The following is a 14771-nucleotide window of genomic DNA, read 5'->3' as shown; positions in this document are numbered from 1 at the left end:
ATTCAATCAGACTTTTCCTTAGGATTCTAACTTTGTGTAATAATTAGCAAACATTTATGGTACCCAATTTATATGTCTAGACCAGACTGGATGCTTTTCATAGTGGAAAAGCATTAAATTTCTTTGGTCTATGTTTTCCTTTTCCATGATTCAGAAAATTTTAGAAAATTCAGTAATGTTCCAATCTAGTTTATTCATGCCAGGAAAGTTCCAATTTTAAATATAAATTTCCAAATAAGAACATCTAAGATCTCTAGTTTATTCTAGAAATTTGGGGAGGATGTGCAGACAATAAACTAAATTGTATTAAATTTATATATGTTATTCTAATTCTTACTATTGTTATTATTAGTACCAGCTCTAGCCTACCTCATAGACAGGCTGTAGAGATAAAAACATTTATTTGAGAGACTTTATAAATGTGAAGTTATACCAATTGTAGTTATTAATAATCATTGGTACTCCTGGCCTTCATTATTAGTAAATTCTCAAATTTTTTTGTCTCATAAATACATCTTTTTAAATTTTGGCTTGACTTCAAATGAAATGTGAATATGTGTGTGTGTGTGTGTGTGTGTGTGTGTGTATATACACACACATATATATATATGTATGTATATATATATGTGTGGGTGTAATATGTATATGTATATATTTTAAATGTCTTAATCCCTATTTGTATATGAAACATAAGTCATATGCTTTCCAGCAAATTTTAGTTCTGTGTTTTTGAGGTGGACAAATAATCTAAATTGACTAAGAGTTAAACCTAACAGTACAATGCCATCCCATAGTTTACATGGCTACCACTCAATTAGAAATTTACTTTAATAACAGGTATAAGTCTAAGGTAATATGACTCATTTCATAAATCATAAAAAAAAGTAATCATATTCTTTTCCTTGTATTTATAGCTCACTTCCCTGAATTCTAGCTACACATTTCTCGCTATTTAATAGACCTTGCTACCTGGATTTCAGGAAGCAGTTTGCACTTAGAGTGATTAAAACTCTAGTCTTTGCCTTGAAACCATCAATATCCACCCATTTCACTCACCAGGGTTTGAATTCTTATTCATTGTATTTGTCCATTTACCAAGTCCAGTCATTCATTACTTTTTAAATGTCATTAAAATACTTCCTGTTTGCATTTTCACTGTTTTTATACTATTTAAGGCCAGTGTACTTGACTTCTTGGTCTTCTGTCCTCTAAGTTCTCACTCTTCTAATTCACCCTGTATACAGTCAGCCCTCTGTATCCATGGGCTCCACATCCTTGAATTCAACCAACTATGGATAAATATTTGGAGAAAAAAATTACAATAAAACATTAAAAAGTAATACAAATAAAAAAACAGTTTAACAACTGTTTACACAGCATTTACTTTATATTGGGCATTATAAGTAATCTAGAGATTAAAGATTTAAAGTATGGGGAGGATGTGCATACGTTATAGGCAAATACTGTGCTATTTTATATAAGGGACTTGAACATCCATGGATTTTGGTGTTTGTGGGAATCCTGGAACCAGTCTCCCAGTAGATAACAAGGTACAACTGAACTGCTGTCTTTTCATTAATAAGAAGAGATCTAGTCACAGCTCTCTATTGGTTAAAAGTATTCAGTAGCTTTCCTATTGCCTTTAGAATAAAGTCCAGCTCCTAAGTATAGCAGCACAGTTCTTCTCCAAATGACCCTATTCTACCTTTCCATCCTCAGCTATTTCCCTACTGCACTCTATATTGTAGTCACATACCAGATTAGCTTGACATGCCCCTCATAAACTACGCAATTTTGAGAAGTCATGATTTTACTCTTGTTCTCTCTTCCTGGAGTTTCATTTTCTCTCTCACCTTCTCTTCTATCGCCATCACAATTCATAAACCTTATAAATGTAAGAACCCTTTGGGGTTAGAGAAGGTTTTAGTGTTCTCTTAAAGATCTGCTGTTCTGAGAGCATTTAACTTTTTTTAAAAAGTTATTTTTGCATTTTTTATTAAATTAGAATCAGTTTAATTAAGGGCCTTAATTTTCAATGTATTTGTTAGTGTATTAGTTTGTTCTCGTGGTGTCTAATAAAGACATACCCAAGACTGGGTAATTTATAAAGGAAAGAGGTTTAATTGACTCACAGTTTGACATGATTGGGGAGACCGCACAATTATCGTGGAAGGCCAAGGAGAAGCAAAGGTACATTTTATGTGTCAGCAGACAAGAGAGTATGTGCAGAGGAACTGCTCTTTATAAAACTGTCAGATTTTGTGAGACTCACTCACTATTAAGAGAAAAGCAGCATGGGGGTAACTGCCCCCATAATTTAATTACCTCCCACAGGGTTCCTCCCACAACGTATGGGAATTATGGGAAGTACAATTCAAGATGAGATTTGGGTGAGGCACAGCCAAACCATGTCATTCTGCCTCGACCCCTCCCAGATCTCATGTCCTCAAAACCAATCATGCCTTCCCAACAGTCCCCCAGATTTCACCATTAGCTCAAAAGTCCATAGTCCAAAGTCTCATCTGAGACAAGGAAAGCCCCTTCTGCCTATGAGCCTCTAAAATCAAAAGCAAGTTAGTTACTTCCAAAATACATTGGGGGATACAGGCATTGGGTAAATACACCCATTCCGAATGGGAGAAATTGGCCAAAACAAAGTGGGTATAGGCCCCATGCAAGTCCAAAATTCAACAGGGCAGTCAAACGTTAAAATTCAAAAATAGTCTCCTTTGACTCTATATCTCACATCCAGGTCATACTGATGTAAGAGGTAGATTTCCATGATCTTGGGCAGCTCTGCCCCTGTGGCTCTGCAGGGTACAGCCCCGTCTCCTGGCTACTTTCACAGGCTGGCATTGAGCGTCTGTGGCTTTTCCAGGCACATGGTGCAAGCTGTCAATGGATCTATCATTCTAGTGGGCCACTTCTCACAGCTCCACTAGGGAGTGCCCCAGTGGGGACTCTGTGTGGGAACTCCCACCCCCCATTTCCCTTCTGCACTGCCCTAGCAGAGAGGTTCTCCATAAGGGTTCTACCTTTGCAGCACACTTCTACCTGGACATCTAGGCATTTCTCTATATCCTCTGAAATCTAGGTGGAGGTTCCCAAACCTCAATTCTTGATTTCAGTGTACCCACAGGCCCAACATCACGTGTAAGCCATCAAGGGTGGGCTGTACATTGACCTTTTTTAGCCATGGCTGGGACACAGGGTACCAAGTCCTGAGACTGCACAGAGCAGCAAGGCCCATGAAACCATTTTTTTCTCCTAGGTCTCCCAGGTTGTGATGGGAGGGGCTTCCATGAAGACCTATGACATGCCCTGAAGACATTTTCCCCATTGCCTTGGCAGTTAACATTTGACTCCTCATTACTTTTAAAATTTCTTCAGCTGGCTTGAATTTCTCAGAAAATAGTTTTTTCTTTACCATTGTATTGTCAGGCTGCAAATTTTTTAAACTTTTATTCTCTACTTCCCTTTTAAACATAAGTTCTAATTCCAAACCATGTTAAAGAATAAAACAATGCTTTTAAGAGCACCCAAGTCAACTCTTGAATGCTTTGCTGCTTAGAATTTCTTCCACCACCCTAAATCATCTCTCTCAAGTTCAAAGTTCCACAGATCTCTAGGGCAGGGAGAAAATGCTTCCAGTCTCATTGCTAAAGCATAGCAAAAATCCACCTTTGCTGCTCCTGTTCCCAATAAGTTCCTCATCTCCATCGGAGACCACCTCAGCCAGGACTTCATTGTCCATATCAATATTAGCATTTTGGTCAAAGCCATTCCACAAGTCTCTAGGAAGTTCCAAACTTTCCCACATCTTCCTGTCTTAATCCATTTACTGTATTAATCTTCTCACACTGCTAATAAAGATATACCTGAGACTGGGTAATTTATAAAGGAAAAAAGTTTTATTGACTCACAGTTCCACATGGCAGGGGAGGCCTCACAATTATGGCAAAAGGCAAAGGAGGAGGAAAGGCACATCTTATGTGGCGGCAGGCAAGAGAGCAATTTGCAGGGGAACTGCCCTTTATAAACCATCAGATCTCATGAGACTCACACACTATTAGCAGAACCATCCTCATGATTTAGTTGCCTCTCACCAGGTCCCTCCTATGACATGTGGGGATTATGGGAACTGCAGGATGAGATTTAGGTGGCGACACAGCCAAACCATATCAATTAGTAATTATGTTTTTTTGTTTCTGGCGTTTTTTGGAGACATGGTCTGGTCTGGTTCTGTTACCCAGGCTGGAGTGCAGTGGTGCCATCTTGGCTCAGTGCAGCCTCCACTTCTCAGGCTCAAGTGATTCTCCTGCTTCTGCCCCTGTTGAGCTGGGACTATAGGTATACCACCATGGCAAATAATTTTTCTATTTTTTGTAGAGACAGGATTTTGCCATGTGCCCAGGCTGGTCTCAAACCCCTGAACTCAAGCAGTCTGCCCACCTCGGCCTCACAAAATACTGGGATTTCAGGCATGAGCCACTACACCCAGCCTAGTGATCCAATTTTAATATGAAATAGTGTCATATAAAGCCTTCGATTATGTATTTATTACTAAATATCTAAAAATGGTTTTGAAATATATACAAAATATATGTTATGTATATACAAATGAATACAAAATATACATAAAATATAAAATAGACACATTCATTTGTATAAATGTAAAATATAAATGATGTGCATCTATATTTACATATTATGTATATATTTGCATATAAATACAGAACATATATATGCACATTATAAATACAAATAATATGTACACAACTAATGTGTATATATATTCTGTATTCTGTAGTCCCAGCTACTGGAAGAGTGAGGCAAAAGGATTGCTTGAGTCGAAGAGTTCATTATACAAAATAATGTGTATATACATTTTGGATTTGTACAAAATAATGTGTACATATATACAAATATAAATGATATATATATCCAAATATAAGTAAAATATTTATATATACACAAAGAAATACAAATGAAGTTGAGTTTTATAGTCAAAACCCTGCCCTCTAGTGTTTATGGAAAATATGCAGTTATTTCAGCAATGTCAGATTAAGTATATTCCCTATGTCACCAGTAGAGTGAGTCCTTGTACAGGGAAACAACTTCTCTACATTTTGAGGAAGTTGAAATTTTCAGACTTTATTTTCTTCGAAATCAGATTGATATATTTTATCAATATGGAACATCATACTTTTATAAAAATATCTTTGTGACAGGTTATGTATTTTACCATAAATAAGCAATAATATTAATGTAAGCATTTTTCCTAATTATATAAAAGTAATTCAGATTCTTTGCTGAAAATTCCAAAAAGGAAGAAATAATGAGGGAAACTTACTGCTGACATTTTAATGTATATTTTTCCAATCTTTATGCATATTTTAAAAATTGAAATTGGGATCACAGTGCCTATACTTTTTCTGTAAAAGAGTAAAATAAATCATGTTAACTGGTTTGTTAAAATAGTCGTGTTTTGTTATCTCTACAGACTTAAGTGCCTGGACTTTCTTTTTTAAAACAGAATAACTATTTGAAGTGGGAAAATCATTTGAGAAGACCATATTTACTATGACTATCAATTGTGTTTCTCTAGAAATATAAACTTAGAGGAAGAAAAAAATAACATTTATTACTGTTCAGTAAATATTAGGTGAAATATTTAATGAAATCAGCAATTTGCATCAATAATTCATAAGAGATTGAGATTAGAAATAAAATCATTTTCTTATATTAAATTTTTTTAATGTTTACTGTTGTATATTTATTAGATAAATCTTAAAAACTTTCACTTTTACATAAGCACAAGACTTTTAGGAAATACAGAGAACTTTGCAAGATAAATTTCCAGATAGGTACTTAATGGACTTCAACAGGCATATTTTTTGGAAAGATAGTTCCATCCACTTGTAAACTTAACTAAGATAAAAGGTAACTAATGCCCTCCTGAGCTACCCATCTCATAGGTGTCATTATTAGTCTAGTGTTTTCATTTTTTAATAGATGAAGAAACCGAGTCTCAGAAGTTTAAGCCACTTGCACAAAGTCAAGTAATCTGCAAGTAACATAGTTTGTAACTGACTCTATGTTTATTTTTATTCACCATAGCAGCTAGCCTATATCCTCTGCATTATGAAATATATCAGGAGGAGAAATTTCATTAATTGAAACAGCATCATTTTATTGATAATTAGCAGGCGCTCTCAGCTTTTGCTATGTGGCAGTTTTGCCTCCACAATATTGCTTAATCAAAATCTGTTCTTAACATCAGACTTCTCTCTGTCTTCTCCCATTGTTTTCTCCTAGTGACCTGTACTCCACTTTAAGACTGCACTCCACATTTCGCATTACCTGTGCTCAAGCTTCATCTAATGATGAAAGGATATAGCTGCAGGTTAATAGTTATTAAGTGTGCTGTAGTAAAAGCCATTCTGATAATGTCACATCTAGGATATGAATGTTACTCTATAGTAATAAGTTTAGTGGAAAAATGGTAACATAAGTTATGAGTCTTATTACTGACATGAAAAAATGTTCATTATTTAGATCAAACGTCAAATTTAACAGCATATACTCAAATAACATTCACACTAGGACATTGACATTGTAGGAATATAAAACAACCTGTGGATTCCAAAATAAGTCATTCTTGGCAAGTAAAGTTGGTTTATTAATTTTAAATCCCATTAATTTGTATAACCTAAACACAGAGTGAAGTGGCAAGCGCCCCTAGCATCTGATGATTTCTGTAGCTGAAATCATTGTGGAGGGAGTTACTGTGCCAGGGAAGTTCCTTAATAGGACTATTATTTTATGTTAAAGATATCCACAGATATTTATTTCCAAGGAGGGAAAAAAAAAATGCTTATGTTTAAAGTTATGAGGATAGGCCGACTCTATAAATGGAAATAAAGTACTGCTGGAAATATCGTATTACAAGCTTATGCTGATCAAAGGTATATGAAAGTAAGATTTCTGGTGAACTGTGTATCTGAATTCAAAGCTTGGATTGTTAAATCACCTAGTGAGAAAGTTATTTTAAGTAATTTTCTCTCTGTGTTGAGAAATGCTACAGAAATAGCATGTCTGAAATGATTGGAGTCACACCATTGTAGTTTTTGGAGCATGTCTCAGTTCTTAAGAATCTTCAATTGACTTCTATGCTAAGAGATTTCTTACCCTGAACCTTACAACTGAACATGAGTCTTTTTGAGACATAGATTGAATTGTTTAGAAATCTCCACTTTGAGCACAACTTTGTTCTTTTTAATGACCTTAAACATATATATTTATGCTAAAAATATTTTTTAAGGTATCATTTAAAGTTTTCCTAGATAGTTTTTAAAAGAGACCAAAGCTTTTGAAGTCATCTTGCAGATACCTATTTTGAATCATCAGGAGTCAAGCAAAATTACTATTTTTATTACAACTAGACTCAGTTTTAAATCACAATATTTGTTCTTCAGGTGCCTTTTGAATAATTATATTTGTGCATTTCATAGGCAGATTGGAAGACAAAATTGAAGTCTATTTTATAGAAGTCAGTGTAAGTTTACTCATTTTTAGAGAAGTTTGAAGTTTGGTATCTCCTTTTTAGATGTGTTAATGGTTGTATTTATGACTTATTGGATATAGGATTCATGTTTAAAATGCAGAAAATGCAGGGAAACTTCACAGTTATTAGCATTATATCATGATTTCTAGACATATGCTAAGGAAAAGAGTGGTTTCTTCACAAATTCCTCTTAAAATATAATCTATGAAATTAGATTGGCAATCTGCATTATTTCATAGTTAATATGAAAATCAGAGGATATCTGCTGCCTTCCTCATGCTATCATATCAATCTTTTTTGTCTGATCACTATGAGTTATCCATCTTTGTTTCTTTTCCCAACCACAAATGACATTTGATAAGTATCCAGACACTTAATTCTAGAAAACATGCTTTTAATCTAATTTCTATTTAATGTAACGTTATTTACATGCATCCTGTTTAAAATAATTATATTGCCTTACAATGCAACTTGAAATCTGTAGAATAAATTATAAGTGAGAAAGAAAAGAAAACAAGTTGATATTTGTTTGAATTGATTTTTGGTAAATTGTTTTTGGTAACTATTTTAGAGGGTAACATCATCTGTTATTCCTTTACATGTGTTACTTCCTATGTAAAGTGTCTGTATGTAATTAGATGCTAACATCTGTGTGTGAGAACATGTTGTTAACTGTAGTGGGGGCAGCAGATAGTAAAATATTTTGACGTGAATTTCCTGAAACATTCAGGATTCAGAAATGGCAGGCTGTTTTATAATGTTATTTTTCTATTCAACATTAGTTTGGGTCTTTAAAATATTTTTATTAGGGTTTTCTCTGACTTCTTCACATTGAGGGTTAAGAAAATAGGAACAAATAAAATAGTTAAATTATAATACGCAATTCAAGAAAAGAGAACAAGTTTTGTTTGACTTGCTTGAAATTTGAAATTTCCAGCAGCACTTGATTTTCTTTAATATGCTTAGCCTATCATCATAACTAAATACAAACATTGACTTTTCCTCCTTGGAAATGAGTATCTGTGGACATCTTTAGCATAAAATAATACACAAGTGTTACAGGTTTTTAACTTGGGCAGATATATAAGCCTTGGAAGTCAAAAACAGTGGGTTATTTAGTATTCAAATTAGAAGTTTCTTTTCCAAGCAAACTAGATTTAACATTGGGTAGAATGAACTGACTCTACTACTCTTTCATACATATTTTGGAGAGCTGCCTCTTTGTCAAATCAGATTCTTTATTGCCATGAACTAATGAAACAGATGTCAGATGGCTAATTGCGGTAGGAGAGAAAAGCTGCTGACAAAAGAGGTGGATCAAGAACTTGGGCTTAGTATTTGAGTATCATGAAATCTCATTATTTAGGGACTATTCAGAGCCATCAATTACAGTGCTGTCACTATTAATGAATATATTGATGGCATTGCATGCACTACAGCTTCTTGAAGTAAAGGGTTAAAATACATGCATATCTTGTAAGATATATTTCATTACTATTTTGAATCATAGATGTAACAGAATCCTCTAAGAAATTGTATTAACTATTGGTTTTGTTGTTTTCATAGTGATATAGCTAATGAGTGTTTGCTTTGTACCTTCTTTTTTCTTTTTTTTTTTTTAAGACAGGTTCTCACATTGTTGCCCAGGCTAGAGTGAAGTGGGATGATCTTGGCTGACTGCATCCTTTGCCTCCTGAGCTCAAGTGATCCTCTCACCTCAGACTTCTGAGTAGCTAGGAACAAAGACATGCACCACCACGTCTGGCTAATTTTTGTATTTTTTACAGAGACAGGGTTTTGCCATGTTGCCCAAGCTGGTCACGAACCCCTGGGTTCGCTCGGCCTCCCAAAGTTCTGAGTTTACGAACATGAGCCACCGTGCCTGGCTGCCTGTGCTTATGCGATTTACAGTGCTATACACGAGTGGCTGAAAAGGCACAAGTATCCATAGACCCAGAGCAATACTGATAAGAAATACCTGAGAGATAGTGCTTGCCGATTTTGTTGGAACCCTTTTTGAGTAGTTAACAATCTGTAAATTACCAGACAGCCTGATACAATTAAAAAGGGTCTTAAAGTCAGGAGAGGTAGCTTCCAAATGCAGACTATCCTACTAGATGGACAGTTGAGCAAGTCTGTTATTGTATCTGAGCTATAACTTCCTCATCTCTAAAATAAGAGTAAAAACAGTAGTACTACCCTCATAGGCAGTAAGTGTAAGTTTACAAGTTAAAGCAATAAGTAACGTCAGATAATAAAGCAGATACAGTGTCAGAGCTTTTCTTAAGGTTTTTTGAGCTGGACATCTGACCATAGCCTACCACAGGTTGCCAGTTATCTTTCCTTGGATAATTGTTATTTATCCCGAGATTTTTTCCTATATATTCATCTTTTTTAGACAGGGTTTTGCTTTGTTGCCCTGGGCTGAAGTGCAGAGTGGCACAGTCATGGCTCACTGCAGCCTCAACTGCTTAGGCTCAAGCAGTCCTCCTGCCTCTGCCTCCCAAGTAGCTGGGACTACAAGCGAGTGCTGCCATGCCTGGCTAAATTTTTTATTTTTATTTTGTAGAGATAGGGTCTCTCTATGTTGCCCAGGCTGGTCTTGAACTGCTAAGCTCAAGCAATCCTCCTGCCTTAGCCTTCCGAGGCTCTGGGATTACAGGTATGAGCCACCACACGAAGCCAACAAGTACTTGTTAATATTATCATTTAGTTTTGATAAGAATAATGAAAGGAATTCTTATTCTCATTTTAAAGATTGAGAATTAGATTTTCTGGTAGTTTAAAATAGTCCTGTAAATAGTACAATCATGACTAAACCCTAGTGAAGAGAGTTAGCTTTCTAGGTCTTTCCTAGAAATAATAATGGAAGTCTGGGTTCTCTAGCGAATTGTCAAAGGAGAAGTCGTTACGTAGAAAGAGGGCTATATGAAGCAGAAACACACACACGAGAAAGAGAGAGACTTAATAATTCTCCCATTTATTTCTTTGATCTACTTATTTGGGTTTGCTTTTGTACTGTTATTGTTTGTTTATTTGTTTTGGTCTTAAATCAAGTTTAAGTTTAGGTGTTTTACTTGGAGGGGAAAATCTAAGTAGATAATCAGAAAAATTTTTAAAAATCTCTTCTGTAGCTAAGTTTCTTCACTATATAGCTAAGATATATTGATCATTTACTATGTGCCAGACACCTGATCATCACAACTTTGTAAGGGTGGATTCTATTTTTGATTCCATTGTATGGAGAAGGAAATTGAAGGTCAAAGAGGTCAAATAATGTTGGTATCTTCATATTCCTTGTAAGAGGTAAGGCTGGCACTCAGACCTGTATTTATCTAATCATAGAGCTTGAACTCTTAACCAGTATCAGAGACCACATAAGTACTTCATTGTAGATTTTTTTATTATTGAAAGGAATTCTCTAGAACCAGAAAAAGATCATACTTTTATGTAGCTTATCTTCTAGGGTATGGAAGTAGATTTGTTGTAATGAGCCTTTCTTTGTAACTACGTTTCCAATGGCATTTTAGACTTATTGAATAATATTTTTATTTTCATTTTGATTTCAGAAATGTACTGCAGTATAAAAAAACTTTATCTCAGCATAATCCACGTTTAGGAATCCTAACTTTTACTTGAAGAAACATTCTCATTTTGGCATTGAGTATGCTAGTTTTTTTACTACTTATTCTTTCATGTGGTCAAGTGAACAGTCATGTGTTACAGTGTTGAAGTAGTAGGTTAAATTATGTTGTTTGATTTTCAGCATAGATAAGTCTCCTTCAGTGACTCTTTGGGACTAAAATATTTATGTTTTGGGAAAATGTTTCATGCTTTCTACTAAAGCCAAATTTATATCTACCTTGTAACTCAGCGGTTCTACTCCTAGGATCTATCCAAGAGAAGTAAGTGCAGATGCCCACCACCTACCAAAGACAGGTTCATAGTATCTCTATGTATAGGAGCCCCAGGTTGGAAACACCCACCATTAGTAAGATGAGTAAGCACGTTTTGGTATATACTGCAGTAAGAGAACACACTAATACTACATACAACACGGATGAATCTCACAAAGACGGGACCCATCAGGAAGCCTCAGGATCTTATGTAGCTTCAGATGAAAGCATAGCGTTGTCCTTTGAAGAATGTACCTTCTTCACTCTCTGCCACAGATACTGTGCAACTAGAATCCTTATAAGGTGCTTTTTGAGTGTTAATTCAGAGCTAAGTACTTCTCTGGCTTTGGCCACACTTTAGGAAAGAAGGAGAGGTTATGGGTATTATGGTCCTTTCAGTATATGGCCCATACTGCCCTGGAGCAAAAGAAGCCAGACACAGAAAAATATTTACTGTACAATGTCATATTGATGTAGTTTCAAGAGCAAGTGAAACTAATCATGACGACAGTCCTCAGTATTGCAGTTATCTCAAAATCTGCAGGAGGTTAAGTTGAGTATTTAAAAGGGAGCTTTTTGCAGTGCCAGAAATGTTTTCTGTTTTGATGTGGTTAGTGAGTGTATGAGAGTCAACCACAGATAAAATTCATTGATGTGTAAACACGTATTAGACATTTGCATTTCACTGATACGCTTTAATTTAAAATGTAAAATGCATGTATACAGAGTGGATGAAGTAGATACTGTATTTAATAATCATTTATTGAAGATATTAGACTCATTAATTGAAGATAATATTTTACTTGAGTCAATTTTAAACAAGTCCTCTGTAGGGATGAGTTTTGACAAAGGAGAACCATAATTCCTTCAGTCTTTATTAACAGACTTTAGAGATCACCAATTAGAATCACAAGAGAGAAAGCCTGCAGGGATTTTCTGTGTCTTCGGCCAAAGAGGAAAATCATGGTGAATATTTTGAAAAGAAGCTTTAAATTAAAGCAAGTGATTCTTCAAAGATTTAAGTCCTTTGCCTAGCAGTAGTCTGTGACAATTGCTACAGTGTTTGCAGTAGGGATACGGTACATCTGAGAAGACAGAAAGACTAGGAACCACTATTCCCGAGCATTTTTTCATTGCCATTAAAATGCATTGCTTTGCCTGCTTAAAAAGGAAGTCACTGAACATTTGAGCATATCCATTTCAGTAAAACTCAATTATACTCACGTTGTAGTTGTTGGCTTAGTAAACTGAACTTTGAAGGTGTTCTATTTTTGTGGGATTGTGAGGATCACAAACTAGTAAAATAGAAAAATTAACTCTGGAAATCTTTGATGATTAACTTCATTTGGTAAATACAGTCATTCCTTTGTATCTGTGAGGGATTGGCTCCAGGATTCCACATAGGTATCAAAATCTTACGATACTCAAAAGTCTCATACAAAATGGCTTAGTATTTGCATATAACCTAAGCATATTTTTCATATACTTTAAAACATCTCTAGATTGTTTATAATATTATACCTAATATAATATAAATGTTATATAAATAATTGTTGTATTGTTTAGGGATTGATAAGGGAAAAATGTCTACACATGTTCTGTACTGGTGTTTTTTTTCCAAATATATTCTACCTGCTTGGTTCAATCTGTAGATGTGGAACCCACTGATACGGAAGACCGACTGTATTAATTTAAAAGTTTTTTGGATCATCACTAAATATTTTACGATGAATGATAATGCTGACTATTCAATTTTATGATTAGGTTTCTTTTCACTAATGATCAATATATATTTGAGGAATTTCTTTTTTAAAGAGACAAAGCATTTATTGTACCTATTTTATGATGTAGGTAGGTAATATAGCCAGGTAGATTAATCCTTATTAGCACATAAGAAGCTGCTTAGACTAGCCCTGGTTGGGTAAAGAAATTGAGTAGAAAGAGTAAATAATAACTCCATGGAACAAAGCAGGGGACTGTCAGGCAGCATCAGGGTCATGTAGCTTCAGATGAATGAAGGGGCTGTCCTTTGAAGAATGTACCTTCTTACTCTCTGCCACAGATATTGTGCGACTGGAATCGTTATGAGGTACTCTTCAAGTGTTAATTCAGAGCTAAGTACTTCTCTGGCTTTGGCCACTACTTAGAAAAGGAGAAGATACGGTATTATGACCCTCTCAGTCCAGGAACCTTACTGCTTTTGTCTTCTGGCTTTTACTTCTGCTAGTGCCCCTTACTGTATGTCCTCAATTTGTCTTGCTCCAATAAGGAGAGTATTCTCTTCTGCCTTATGGAGAGTCTCAACTGTATACTACCTTCTTTTCCTTTTAGTATGTCTCATTATTATTTGAATAAGCAAATAGTGTTATTGCAATACAGTTAGTGGGAAGAACTATTGTGAGACTATTACAAGATCAAGGAAACAAATGTCAGGGAATATCCATGCACATAAGAGTTATTAAACTAGTTGGCACTCTTAGCAATCATAAAACGAGATGAGCCTTTGCTGATTCTTAAGAACTCATTGAAAACCACTTCAGTTAAGTAACATTAGATTGATTGAAATATCTATAAAAGACAAAGGGAGTTCCTTCGTATAACTAAGAATGGTACAAACAGAAGAAATACTTGAAATAATATGTATTTTAAGTTAAATCAAAGTAAGAACAGAGAGCAGGGAAACAACACCACTAATTAATGAAAGAACATGTTTGTAATATTGTAATATAACAAGACTTATACCTTAGAATTAGGGTATGGCTACACACAGAGACAAGTAAACACAGTAAAGAAACATAGGGATGAAACTCAGCATTACTCATCAGTAATGAAATTGAAACAACTATGTTTGTTAACCAGTACAGTTTTGACACAATTTAATAAGATCTATCCTCTATTCATCCTGCAAATGTCCAATATTCTTTTTTTTTTTTTTTTTTTTTTTTGAGACGGAGTTTCACTCTTGTTACCCAGGCTGGAGTGCAATGGCACGATCTCGGCTCACCGCAACCTCCGCCTCCTGGGTTCAGGCAATTCTCCTGCCTCAGCCTCCTGAGTAGCTGGGATTACAGGCATGTGCCACCATGCCCAGCTAATTTTTTGTATTTTTAGTAGAGACGGGGTTTCACCATGTTGACCAGGATGGTCTCGATCTCTTGACCTTGTGATCCACCCGCCTCAGCCTCCCAAAGTGCTGGGATTACAGGCGTGAGCCACTGCGCCCGGCCCCCCAATATTCCTTTTTAAGTTTTGTATTCATATGCGAACATTTGGGAAATACACTCCAGGGTCATAAGTATTTTTGATGA

The 14771-nt window shown here is 35.3% G+C and overlaps 1 protein-coding gene across 6 annotated transcripts in view; it reads left to right on the top strand.

Annotated features, from left to right (window-relative positions):
- Nucleotides 1-14771, top strand: part of ARL6IP6 (ARF like GTPase 6 interacting protein 6) — a 63223-nt gene that overhangs the window by 17783 nt on the left and 30669 nt on the right. Inside the window, exon 4 of one of the 6 annotated variants that reach the window (XR_012517755.1) lies at nt 10137-10229. The exons of 3 other annotated variants lie outside the window; for them this stretch is intronic. Coding sequence is in view for 2 of the 3 variants with exons in the window: in XM_074399691.1 (XP_074255792.1) it covers nt 9191-9224 (34 nt within the window). In the remaining variant the exon portion in view is untranslated. 2 more of the 6 variants (XM_074399691.1, XM_074399693.1) reach the window with 2 other exon arrangements.

This window comes from Saimiri boliviensis, chromosome 5 (assembly GCF_048565385.1).
Source record: "Saimiri boliviensis isolate mSaiBol1 chromosome 5, mSaiBol1.pri, whole genome shotgun sequence".
Lineage (NCBI taxonomy): Eukaryota > Metazoa > Chordata > Mammalia > Primates > Cebidae > Saimiri > Saimiri boliviensis.
The sequence above is the reverse complement of the archived record's forward strand: the minus strand, read 5'-3'. Positions and strand labels throughout refer to the sequence as shown.